Source organism: Mytilus edulis, chromosome 14 (genome assembly GCF_963676685.1).
Source record: "Mytilus edulis chromosome 14, xbMytEdul2.2, whole genome shotgun sequence".
In the NCBI taxonomy this organism is placed as follows: domain Eukaryota; kingdom Metazoa; phylum Mollusca; class Bivalvia; order Mytilida; family Mytilidae; genus Mytilus; species Mytilus edulis.
In genome coordinates, this window is record NC_092357.1 from 21,007,064 (window position 1) to 21,020,857 (window position 13,794).

The 13,794-nt window shown below is 31.4% G+C and overlaps 2 protein-coding genes across 2 annotated transcripts; one reads left to right on the forward strand and one right to left on the reverse strand.

Annotated features, from left to right (window-relative positions):
* Nucleotides 1-741: 741 nt before the first annotated feature.
* Nucleotides 742-7,542, reverse strand: LOC139504036 (uncharacterized). The gene is made up of 2 exons (XM_071294092.1): nucleotides 7,143-7,542; nucleotides 742-2,650 (listed from the first exon to the last, which is right to left on the reverse strand). Exons 1-2 carry the CDS (start codon nucleotides 7,540-7,542, stop codon nucleotides 1,233-1,235), a joined length of 1,818 nt encoding a protein of 605 aa, XP_071150193.1. The 3' UTR covers nucleotides 742-1,232.
* Nucleotides 7,543-10,420: 2,878 nt separating this feature from the next.
* LOC139504037 (uncharacterized) lies at nucleotides 10,421-12,388 on the forward strand. The gene has a single exon (XM_071294093.1). It carries the CDS (start codon nucleotides 10,421-10,423, stop codon nucleotides 12,386-12,388), a length of 1,968 nt encoding a protein of 655 aa, XP_071150194.1.
* Nucleotides 12,389-13,794: the final 1,406 nt, after the last annotated feature.

The following is a 13,794-nucleotide window of genomic DNA, read 5'->3' on the forward strand; positions in this document are numbered from 1 at the left end:
TCTCGTAGAAATTTTTTCTCTCGTGGTCTATAACACAAAGTTTCCAATGGGAGATAAATCTAACAGGTAATGAAGTAAATTCCCAGAGAAAAACTACTATGTTCACTTAAGAGCCTGTCCATGAGAAAACCATGCAAAATAGTCCGGTATCAATATTTGCCAATCTTTATGAAATCTTGTTTGTAGGTTAACCTTACCATAACTACTGTAAATAAATATAATGTTTTGATCTGATTTATATATCTTGGCCGTAGGGGGCGCCACCTGTAATTTGGAAATTTTCGGATGAAAACCAACAGAAAATACACAAAATAAGCATTTTTTGAAACAATATTTAATGTATTTATAAACATATCATCAACAAAAGTGGCATCAATCATAAAACATAACACAAAGACCTTTTCATAGCCATATCTGCCATAAAAAAATTTGAAGTTACCCAAGGGCAGATAACTCTGTAAATTTTGCAATTTTTTCAAATTTCCTATTTTCTAAAAAATGCCAAAGTTCATAGGGTTGTATATACTAAGATAACACTTTTATTTCTTTCTTTTTGCTTTTTTTACAATTATTGAAGTCTTAACTGCTACCATATAACAGGTTTTGCTTTGCATTTGAATATTAATAAAAAAAAATTCCAATCAACTATCCCCCCTTTTTTTTCAAACTTGAAAACTTGATAAAATTCAAGATTCAATAAAGTAAACAGTGACTTATTAAAAATTAACACTGGAAGTGGGGTTTTACTCAGATTATACAAGAAACTACATTAAATTAAATATTTCTTTTAAAATATCTCGGTGGGTATGGACAATTAAAAATCATGGTGTTATTGGTTGACAACAAATTTGAGCAAAGGAAAAAAAAAATGACACATTATTGCAAAATAATAATTCTACCAGATATTAAAATTTGGTCTACATAAAAATTAATAAAAAGCAGACTACATAGAAATAATAAACACACAGTATTTAGAAAATGATGTTTGGTTGCTTTAAAATGATAGGGGAGGAGGGGGTGGCTTAACACCATTTTTTGCCTTTTAAAACAAATTATTTTCTGTGAAAGTACTTTATCAAATATTGCTGAATTAGAAATAGAACATGAAAAGGTTGATATGATAAAATTCTGAACCTATTGTAATAATGTATTTACACATTTTAAAACAGTTCTATCAAAAAGGGAGATAATTTATTATAAGGAGGTTAAAAACAAAAAAAATACACAATTTTCTAAAATAAAGTAACCCCCTTTGTTTCAGAAGAAATGTGCCAACCAATGCCTTTTTTCCCATAGAAATCAGCTTGTGTTTCTCTGTGTTTTATAGGTAGGAACTTCATTGCCCAGTCCATTACAATTAAACATTGATGAGATTTTAATTGTAATAGTACATCTCTACGTGCCTGTTCTTGGTGTACTGTTCTAATACAATGAGCTTTCCAAGTTGATAAGTTTAAAGTGGATATCTGCAAGTCATGGGTTATCTCCTCTTGGATGTCAGCAGGAATCGCGTTTCTGACAGATGATACTGCATCCAACATAACTGTATCCAGTACCCCTGTTGTTGAGCAGTCATCACAGGATTGGTCATGGTCATGCTCACATTTGTCGCTGAAACATTTTGATGTTGGATCACTAAGGCTGAATGTAGAACAGTGTTCTGCACATTTTGATTTGTTTTCCACATGCCCCTTCATCTCAAATTTCAGGTGTTGATTCACATGATCAAGTAATGATTTAAGCTTGACTACACATTCAGAAGATAAACCAAACATTTCCAATTTGGACACAATTTTAAGTAGAATATCAATTGCACGCATACCTTCAGAAGTGATATTGTCAAGTCCATGCATGTTTTTCTTTTGTGATGCTGCACAAGCCTTAACAATGTTAAACAGTGTGGATCTGCCTAGGCACTCATAACCCTCATCATTGCAGTATTGGCTGTATGAACTCACAAGTCTAGATGCAATTACATTTCTTACAACCTTAGGTATAGTTATCTCTAATCCAGATGACAATTTTAAGGTCTTGGATCCATAACCAACAGCCTGATGGTAAGTGGGGCAAGAAATAAATTCAATGAAATGCATTACTCTTGGCATGCTCAATCTGGAACGGTAGACCTTTGGTGGATTTATTAATTGTCCTGGAAATGTTAGTGTTGTATGTCTTCGGGCAGCATCAATTTTAAAAACACTAAGTCCTGGTACCAGTTCCATTAATCTTTCCTTTGTATGCTTATTTGCAAATAGGGATAAAATTTGCATCTGACTTAATCTGTTGTTCTGCTGTTGATAGGATGCAATCAGTGCCTCAGTCATTGTGTCAGGTTTGTCTTCTTTTAATGATATCCACTTCTTGCACACATCTGTCAAAAGATTATTTTCTTGACCTGGTGCAACATACTGTGCAATCAACTGGATAGCTTCTGTAATAATTTTGGTATAATATGAGGATGAACTTTTTGAGAGGCTAGTCCATGGCAACTGAAGCTGTGAATTTAGGGCTGGATAATTTCTGGAAAGCATTTTCATTGCAGCATTGAAAATCTCTCTTGGAGCCATGTTTTCTTCTTCCCAATCAGATGTTGTGGTCTGGGAAAATGTCTGAGTGGATTGTGATGATAGTAGAAAGTCACATTCTGAATCTGAAAAAAAAATCAAATTATAATTTTTTTTTTAGAACTTTGGACGGTACACTTTGATATCTAACAAAGTTTAACTTTGGACCCCAATTTGGTCCAATTTGAAACTACGGCCCATTATCAAAAATTTAAATGCATGTATAGTTTAAGCATATATATATTATCAAAGAACCCCATATTTTCAATTTTTTTAATGAATGGCTATTATCTATTTTGAATTTATTGAACCATACAACTAATTTTTGACTCTTCACATTGAATAATCCGCGAAGCGGATTATGTAAAATGTGAAGAGTCAAAAATTAGTTTTATGGTTCAATAAAATCAAAATAAATTATTGCCATTCATTATAAATAAATTTCTATCAAAAATAAGGCTCAAAGATCTTTTTATATTATTTATATTAACAAAAACAACATACACACATGTTGGCGTATGAATAAACAACGTCAGAGTGGGCGTGTCGCCATCAAAATTGAAAACATTGAAAATAAAACTAATAATTTTAACCAATCAGAACACAGTAAAAACACCAAATTTATTCATATTAAAATAAAACTTAAGAAAAATTTTGGACCATTATGTGGACTAATTCAATAAAGAGCCAAAAATCAAAATTCAAAATACATGGTTCGATTTAGCATGTCAAAGCATTCAAGAATAAAACCCTATTGAAATTGGTCAAGAAATAAGCAATTTATACTATGCATTATAAAAGTATTGTTTTTCAACCAATTGGGGGGCAGCAACCCAACAACCGGCTGTCCATTTCAATGATGATTGTGGCCAAGTTTGGTTAAATTTGGCCCAGTAGTTTCAGGAGTAGATTTTTGTAAAAGATAAAAATTTATGAAAATTTGGTAAAAAATGACTATAAAGGTCAATAACTCCTTAAGGGGTCAACTGACCATTTTGGTCATGCTGACTTATATATAGATCTTACATTGCTGAACATTATTGCTGTTTACAGTTTATCTCTATCTATAATAGCATTCAAGATAATAACCAAAAACGACAAAATTTCTTTAAAATCACAATTCAGGGGCAGCAACCCATCAACCAGTTGTCCGATTCATCTGAAAATTTCAGAGCAGATTATAAACAATTTTACTCCTGTCCGATTTGCTCTAAATGCTTTGGTTTCAGAGTTATAAGCCAAAATCTCCATTTTACCCCTATGTTCTATTTTTAGCCATGGCCACCATCTTGGTTAGTTGGGGGGGTCACCAGACACATTTTTTAAACTAGATACCCAAATGATGGTTGTGGCCAAGTTTTGTTAAAATTTGCCTAGTAGTTTCAGAGGAGAAGATTATTGTAGAAATTAAGAACGACAGACGCAGGACGAGGACAGACGATGGACGAGGGACGCCAAGTGATGAGAATAGCTAACTTGGCCCTTTGGGCCAGGTGAGCTAAAAATGATTATTTGGAAACCTTTTTAGCCCTTTAATTTCTAAATGGTTAGAACTATATGTAACCCCCAAAATCAATCCCAGCCTTACTCTTTCAGTTTCAAAGTTTGTGTTTAGATTTTATAGAGATCCAATCACTAAATCTAAGGTTATTGTCCAGAAATTAAGTGTGTTCAGACTTCTCTGACGACAGCAAACGTGATACAATTATCAATTTGAAATTTTGTTAACTGTGCATTTGCATTCAGGAATCGCAATCAAATTTATTCGTTCATAGTGTGTTAATTTACGTTTTTGATGAGTTAAGCCTTCCAATTGATATTTTATTGTTTGGTTTGCTATGTTCTGATGCTATGCTATTGTTTCAGAAAAGGGTGAAGGTTTGGTATCATTCAAACGTTTAATCCCGCTGCATATGTTTGCACCTCTCCTAAGTCAGGAATCTGTCTACAGTAGTTGTTGTTTGTTTATGTAATTTATACGTGTTTCTCGTTTCTCATCTTTTTATATAGATTTGGATTTGGATTAAGTGTGTGAATGGTTTTACACTAATTAATTTGGGAACCTTTATAGCTTTTTGTTTGGTATGAGCCAAGGCTCTGTGTTGAAGGCTGTACATTGACCTATAATGGTTTACTTTTATAAATTGTTATTTGGATGGAGAGTTGTCTCATTTGCACTCACATCACATCTTCCTATATCTATATAAATTAGAAAGATCATATAATAGGGAACAGACAGAATACGGACAACAGAAGCATAGACTGAAAAACATAATTAATATAGGTGGGTAAAAAAAAATTAATGATGCAAACACTTGTTATATTCCATACACATTAATGATCTGATTGCTTTGATAAACTTATTGATGGGATATAGAGATAGAGGATGTTTTTTTATAACTGAACTGAAGAAAGCACATGTAAATTCTGATCTGAGAGAAGGAAATCATAGATTTTTTTGTTGAAGGATTCTTGCCCTAAAATGCGAGTGTCAATGTTACCCCCCACCCCCCCCCCCCCCCCCCCCCCCCACCCCAATTGCTCATTGTCCCAGGTCAATAACTAAAAAATATTGTTTTTCTTTTATAATATGTTATAAATTGATATTTTAGCAAAATAGAGTTTGATTTCTTGCGATTATAACCCTTTTTTGTAATAACAAAAACAGTGCAATAATTTCTGAATTGACAGAATATTTACTTATTTATGAAAAGGAATAGTACTGTAAACACTTACTGGTGAAAGCTAAATTATCAGATTCTTCTGCCTTTGAAATTCCTGTTTCTGTTGTAAATAGTCTTTCTGAACTGTGGTAAAATTTTCCTAAAACATTATGAAAATAATGAAAACAAAAATATAAATTGTAAACTTATTTTTGTGGTTGTTATTTTTGTAAAGAATTATGCCCAAGCCAAGTGCTAGGGACTCTTTGGATGAACAGCAGTGGAAAAAACGCTATTTCTTTGCTTTTTGTGTGTTTTTTGGCTGTGCATGAACTAATTTTGTGTCAATGATGGATACATGTACCCCATATCCTTTGTTTTTATATAAATGTAACCAGGCATATTATAACTAGAAATCCACACAAAAAAATACCACAAAAATACTTAGGACAAAAAAAGGTCTAAACAAGAGGTGCACAATGACATTATAATAAAATTTCATAAATTCAATCAGCCTGTTCAGGAACTGCATAGTCGGAAAAAAAGGACAAACCTATTTTAAAACAGACAGTTCATTTATAAATATGTTTTGGTGTTTAGTATGATGTCAATTTTCAGTAACTAGTACACAACTTTTGAGGACCACCAAGTTCAGGATTTTCTCGCTGCGTAGAAGACCTATTGGTGACCTTTGGCTGTTGGTTGCTCTTTGGTTGGGTTATTGTCTCATTGACATATATTCCACATTTCCATACTAAATTTAAACCCCATCTCTATATATATATATTCTTGAATATGTACCTTGCCCACTTCAAGAAGTAAGGAGTACACTTAGGCACATTTATTTTTACTTCATCTACAAGCATGAACATACCAATATCGGTTATCAAAGCCTGCTTGCTGTCTTGAGATACAGGATACTTTCTGATGCACGAGTAACATATTCCTAAAAGAAAGAGAAATAATTTACAATGATGCATGTATATATGTATATTATAAATATTACACATAGTACCCAAAGATAAGTAGGTATTGCAGACAAAGAATTTTAATAAAAATGTAGTAATTCTAAAACAGATGTCCTCCACTTAGTACATGTACATGTAATTTAAACTTTAATAATAATTGTAGGCTGGAAAGACAAAATACAAACTTTGTCTCAAGTCATTTTTGAGTTAAAACAATTCATACCATAACATCATGTACAGTGACTAAAATTATTATTTTATATAGGGACCTTAAGCTTGTACATGTAGATCATGTACAAATGAAAAAATTTTGATAATTAAAATGTGTATTTACATTTTTCTAGTTCGACTCATAATATAGTCATATTTGTAAATTCAATATTTCTTAAAGTGCCCTGTGGAAGTCAAATCATGCTAAATGTGTGTAACATTTGGTAAACTTCTTTGTGATTGTTGACTAAATTTTGACAGGAAAATTTGATTCATATGGCAGATTTTGTTATCAATATTAATTGATGGCTTATAGAACTTTCATCACAGTTGTTGTGAGTCAGTTTTCAAATGATTCTGCTCTGACCAGTGCTCAGTCTATATAACACCTGCAGTGAGGTGATAGTTTCTGTTGATCTGTGTCAGTGTTATCATGTACATGTACATTTGTACCAATCTGTGTTGACATACATGACATATGCATAGTAATTATAGCCACACCCCTCCCCCCAAAAAAAAAATAATAAAAAACCCACCACCACCACAAACAAATTGTCTAAGAGTATCTCCCATATATTTTTTTACGCATGACATTGATGTTTTGTAAGAATTTTATTTCATCGAGTATTTCATATGAAGTGCATGTACATGTATAACACCCTCCCCCTCCCCCTTTTCCATACAAAGTTTTATCTAAAGAAATTTTATCACTTTTAAATCATACTAGAAATTTTTACCTGAACCAACTGGCAGAGATATTCTCTTTGTCATCCATAGCTCTTTGCATACTGATGCTGGTATGCCTCTGTTTGGTTTTGCAACACTCTGGTCTGGATGTGTAGGTGACTGACACTTTCTCGTTTGACGCCTCCAATATATTCCAAAATCATCCCTGTGTTTCGGGCATATGTAAATGTCACATGAAGAACAGTCTATTGAAAATATCCCACTTCTGTACAATATTAAAAGCCCTTCTGGTAGTTCATAGTCCGTGGAGTTACGTAAATGGGTACTTGTGGGTTTGTCACATTTGGTTATAGGGATACACGGGACATTTGAAGCATAATGTAATGATTGACCACATTCAGATTTATAAGCAAATGTACATTTCATTTCATTCTTTTTCTCATACTGCATAGTTATGCATTAATTACATATTTACAGATTGTCCATGAAATAATACAGCAGAAGATGTGGTTCCATTTTGTCTCCAATGTAAACATTAAAGAGTACAATCAGGGGAGGTAAATCAATCTTTTACTGGGGCACCATGAAGGTTTATTCTTATTTTTTGTACAGACAGAAATTAAAGAATAAGTTTGAAATTATAATTAAATCAAATATATCTACCAAATAAATATTTGAAATTAAAACTGTTATAAATTTCCTAATAAAAACTATAGTATATGAATATTGGATTAAGATAGGAAAAATATTTTGATAATTAAATTTATCTAAAACCCTTGAATTTCTCAATTTTGACTTTAAAAAAACAATATTGTGTTTAAAATTTTTTCCTTCAATTATTTCTATATACCACTAATTTTAAGATAAAATTGAGGAGTTCGTTGACAAGTAAATAGTATATTCTGCCTGGAATTCTTCTTTTTTTTTCGTTAAAATTTGTGATTTTTTGACATGCTCAAAATGTCATTAAAACTTATTTGCAAAGCAAAAGCTTAGAGATTCTGAAGATATCAACCTTATGAAACATAAAAAGCACAACAGAAACAAAATTCAAGTGTTATCTTGCAAATTGTTAACTTCTAAAAACAGTAAGCAGCTTCAACCTCTCTGTACCAATCATTTTCCAAAAGTTGGCATGATGCCAATTCATAACATTTGACGGTAAAAACCATTTTTATGCAGTTGAAAACATGTTTAACTTGCATTCTGTCAAAGAAAATTACTACATTTGCTATATAAATGACAAAAAAAACTATTACAAAGATGGCCATTTTTTCATTAGAAAATGCTTGTGCCAATGCTTGAATGTGTTCTAAAAATAGAATTGCTTATTTCTAAAAATAGAATCAAATATTTGCACTTTTGATGGTTTTCACAGAGTCCCTACATGGTAGCCTTCCAGATACATGTCACATAACATTATATTTCGAAACTAGCTTCCGGACGATTTCTGGCATATTGCATGGTTTTCTCATGGACAAGCTCTTAAGAAAAGCTATATTCCCATGAAAATCATAAATTCAGAATTCCCATATTCATGAATTTCTTTAAGGTAGCATATATCCTTCCAATATTTTGATTTAATGATTCCCGTACAATTCTTTACACTTTGGTCAGTAATTCGAATAGTTAACTCTTAAATCTTTAGAATTGCAACTTTAGAATAGGACGTATTTTGATCGGCCCTTGACTCGCTCTTAACATCCGTTCATTTGTCTAGTTAAACTCTTTTAAAAATATTATTAAATAAACAGCTGTATCATGTGTACATCAGAAAAATATTTTACTTTTTATTTCATTCTTTTCCCCAATACAAGTTAAGCTGATTAAACTGAAACTGAAATTTGATCTGAAGTCAGCCAAAAAAAGTATTGTACTTGGTGCCCGATTATATAAAAAAAAGAAAAACGAAGATTTCAAAGAAAGATTATAGAAAATTTCAGCATAAAGTACCAATGATATTTCGAGGAAATGGGGATAGTCAGAAAGTAAATAATAGAAATTATTTTCCTCATTGTTTTCCTGAAATTGCTAAATAAAATATAAAATCTCCTATTTTTGGTTTCGGTTTTAAAGTTTTAACTTCTTCAATTGTTTCATTGTTTAAAAGCACTTTCATTTATCTTCCTCATCTCGAAAGAAATACAAGGCTTTATTTAGTTTTATAAGTTCATGCATTTTTTTTCTTTTCTCTATCGATTTATGAATTTCGATCAGCGATATACTACTGTTGCCTTTATATATCATCGAATCACTTACTTTCAAAACATTGATACAATAGTTATTATATAGTTTGAGTGAAGTTGTTGTCTAAGGTTCAGTTGATTTTACGAATTATTTCAAACTGAAATAGACAATAATAAATAGGAAAATGGCATAGGAATACTCAAAGGTAAAACATTTATAAATAATTACTATTTTAATGTTAATACTTTAGACCAATGGCAGATAAATAGAAATTGCACATATTAGGAAACATATTATCGTAAAAAGGGAATAAAACAGTGAAGGCCTGACAATCCTGCTTCACTGATCTGGATCTATAACCTATGTGGAACGCTATCAATCTGTGTCAATCTACTGGATCCACTGATCTGGATCTATAACCTAAGTGGATCGCTATCAATCTGTGTCAATAAACTGGATCGATATTCATAAATTATAATTTACAATTTTTAATCCATACATAATTTTGGACTTTTAAAACGTCTCTGGACTTCTATTTTAAAACATGAATATGATTTTTTTCTACTGAAAATAATGCAAGAAACATTTTTTTGTTCTTATCTTTTGTTGATGTTTTTTTTTATTCTATTTTTTTTTTTATCTATTTGGGTTTGTTTTTTTTTGGGGGGGGGGGGGTGCTCTCATTCAGTCAGGTACATTACTTAAACAAGTTATTACTTTAAAGTGTAATATATTGAATTGCAACATTAACCATGACGGCAGGTGGTTTTGTAGATACTGTTTAACATTAGAATATTAACCTCAGGCAACCAAATAAAAAACAAGTAAAAAAGTTAAAAGTACGTAAATGAAAAACTATCTAGAGAGTGGACTGCTGAAAAAGTCCGCTCTTTGTGGTATCAAGCCACGATTTCAGATGAGTTTCAAGGCAGGAATGTGTCGAACAATTCATAGATAAAGTCGAAACTATACAAAGTTCAAAACAGGAAATCGCTTAGGTGGGAAATTTTTTGTCAGTTCCTTAACTAGTTAATGTACAAAGTAGATATATTTTTTTCTGGTATAACTTAATAAAGAGGTAACTCTCATCCTAACTAAATAGTGATTTCATTTGTAGACTGAAATGCAGAAAATTGTGAGTATGACTGCAGATAAATGTGAATCATTGCATTTTTACAAATATTTGTGTCAAAAGATTGGATCGGAGGAGGATGTGAGAAATAGAAGATTAGCTTACTGTATTTCTGACATATTAGAAATATCAGAGGATGGCAAAATATATAGCGGAAGTAAAGCTGAAGGACTTGATTTGAAAGGCAGTGATTTGGATGTTATGTTTATTGATACTAATTATAAGGTGTATGAATCAGAAACTGAAGTCATTTTGGATGGTCTGACAATTCCCTTAATTATGAATACCGAGGAGACCCAACCATGTTTTACACAATTACGTCTTCTAAATTTTCATCGACCGCATCAAAATTTCAAATACATGTGGCAAAAAAGTCACCTTGGATATATGCTTTCAAGTGAAGAGTATAAACAGGTCAATTTGCCGTTACTTCCTTCTTTATACAGATGGGGAAATAAATGGCGAATTCATGGTCCATGTTTATCAGATAATAATGAGCAACTAGATCTCGCACATTGTCTTAAATGTGACAAATGGATATTTAAAGCACAGCCATGGATTATAAGACCACGTAAAGCATGGCCTTTACCTGAAATAATTTCTAAAATAATATCTTTTGGAGTGCTGTTTGTTCCAATTGGCTGTAAAGGTTCTGTAAATGAAAATCTGGAATGGCGAATTTCATTTTCTGTTGCAGAAAAGCTTCTTATATTTTCTTTCAATCATACACAATTATTTTGTTATGCTCTGTTAAAAATCTTGCTGAAGGAAATAGTAGAGAAACATGAATATTTGAAGGGTTTATTGTGTTCATATTTCTTAAAAACATTGTTATTTTGGATTTCAGAAGAAACAGATCCAAATGTATGGCGACCAGATAATATCATACCATGTTTTATGGCATGTCTACAAAGATTAATGTACTGTGTAAGATATTCAATCTTGTTACATTATTTCATTCCTGACAATAACTTATTCTGCTCACGATTCAATGTTATAAACAAAGAAAAATTAGAAACCATACTTAAGAATTTATATGAACAAAGAATAAATTGTTTTGCTTCTTCTGAGACTTTGAAATATTATGAAAGACACACCTGCAATATCACTGAATCTTTCACAAGTGAAAATTTCATCAAAATTAGACGAAACGGACCGTCATTTTTAGGTTATGCAAACATGAAGATAGTACTATATCATTGTCTACATTATTCCAGAACTGACTCATCTAGAGATTTATTAGCTTTATATTTATCAAAAGCTTGTCAGTCTGCTCCAGATGCTTCAAAATATGGATGTAGCCCAGAAAACAAACAGCAATACTACAAGTACAAATATGATCGTAGCCATTTATTGATAGGTGTACATTCAGACGCAGTATCAGGATGGCTGACATTGGCTTCTTTCTTCTATGTTCATAAAAGATACGTTGACTCATTAAGGGTAATAAATTATGCATTGCAGAAATACACAGACGAGAAAATATTTACTGGATTAAGCACATTTTTGTTAACATTTATCCAAAAACAAAAGTATAAAATGAATCTGATGGACAAGGAGTACACACTTATTCAAAAACAAGTGCTGAATCTAATGAAGAAAGAAACAAATTATACAGTTTTAAAAGCTATAACAATTGAAGCTTTAATGTTTAACTCAGGGTCGTTAATAATTCCACAAGAATTACAACTAGTAGCCGAAGAACTTCATTTTTATCATCCCTTACCTTTTGCTTATTTCCTGAGCTTCTTATGTTATTATCAGCTACATGACAGTAAATCATGTAGACATTATTTACAACAACTTACATCTATAATTTCAATATGTTTTGATAGTACACCATTTGCCTTTTTGAGTACACCGATCATGTGTGGAATAGCTCACACGTTGATAGGTGAGACATACTTTGCTAAACAAATATTTCAATCAGTAATTGATAAAGCGCCAAGGTTATCTTGGTTATCTAGTGTTGTGTAACATTGAAAAGTCAATTTAGATGTAAACTTTCAATTGTATAGTTTCGTTTTTCAGAGAGTCTATTTAAATTATACATCATAAATCATGATCTCCTAACATCATAAATTATAGGAAGTATTCAGATTCCTGTGTATCATAATAATACATATTATAGGAAAGACTTTATAGTTGTTAATTTACTCTTATTATTAAATAAAGGCTATCTATAACACTGACAGTCCTTAACTAAAAATGCAAAAAGATGAATTGAGAAAACTGAAGGTTTATAGCTGGAAATTTCATATTAAACTTATTTTTGTTGTTGTTGTTGTTGTTGTAGAATTGATTCTTCGCCAATCTTGATAGAACTGGTCATTTACAAGAAGTTAAGGATTGCTCTTGTTTTTGACTTTTTGTCAGATATTAAAAATCCTTTGATGTATTGGTGTAGTAGCAATAGAAATTTTGTCCTTGTTATTTTTCATAGTTTTTGAAAGAAAAAAGGTACCAATGTCAAATGTATGAAAAATATAGAGAGGTTCATTTCCCGCCAAATTTTCATTCTCAAAAATATGGATACGGAACTTTCATTTTTTTTTTTTGCCTTTTAAGTTCTGTTTTATATACTATCAATTTATGACAGTCTTTTTTTAAGCTCGGTAATAACTGTTACCTTTTCACAGCAATTGTTTCTTTTTTATTGCTTTTTTGTAGGCCATTGTTCATATTAGTTATATAGCAGAAGCATGGTGTTTATAAGGTTTTTCAAATATACTATTCTTCCTTTTTCAACAGATAGGCCTCTGTTTAGTTAAAAATTATCAAACTTCTATTTATGTGTGATGTGTAAATAAGCAGGCTTTGCTGTTATTATAATAATCCTGCTCAAATTGGTCAGTGCTTTAGTTTGTAACCCCGATTTTGTTTTTTTTTCCATGGATTTATGAGTTTTGAACAGCGGTATAAACTGTTTACTACTTTTGCCTTTATTCGTTGGGAGGCATTATACGCAGTCTTTGCCGTAATAACTCAACTTTCGTCACCTGTGAAAGTTTAGAAATGTACTAGTTCATGTAGCAAATTACTATTTTTTAGAAGCATATCTATGTTGTAAATACCTAACCTACGTCATTTTTGAAATTTTAGAATTGTACAAGCGTTGTTGGGTTTTAATTGTGTACATTTAAAGATTGTTGTAGTTAAATTAGAATAGATTGATATGATTCATATTACAACACAAGCATACTGATGAAGCCGAAATATTTGCAAACACGATCTTCGTATATTACCATCTTATATAAGTACCGTTGTGCAAATCTTTAGACTTATATATATATTTGGCATAACTTTTTTCATTTGGCATATCTTTGTAATCTTTGCACCGTGTTTGGAAATTTTAAAATTGTATCAGCGTCTGTGGTGTTCAC

Excerpts from the sequence above, each read along its gene's own strand:
- LOC139504036 (XM_071294092.1), bottom strand. The coding sequence starts at position 7,542 with ATGCAGTATGAGAAAAAGAATGAAATGAAATGTACATTTGCTTATAAA. Across the intron at positions 2,651-7,142 it reads ATCTCTGCCAGTTGGTTCAG|ATTCAGAATGTGACTTTCTA; the intron begins GTAAAAATTTCT and ends TTTTTTTTTCAG.
- LOC139504037 (XM_071294093.1), top strand. The coding sequence starts at position 10,421 with ATGACTGCAGATAAATGTGAATCATTGCATTTTTACAAATATTTGTGT.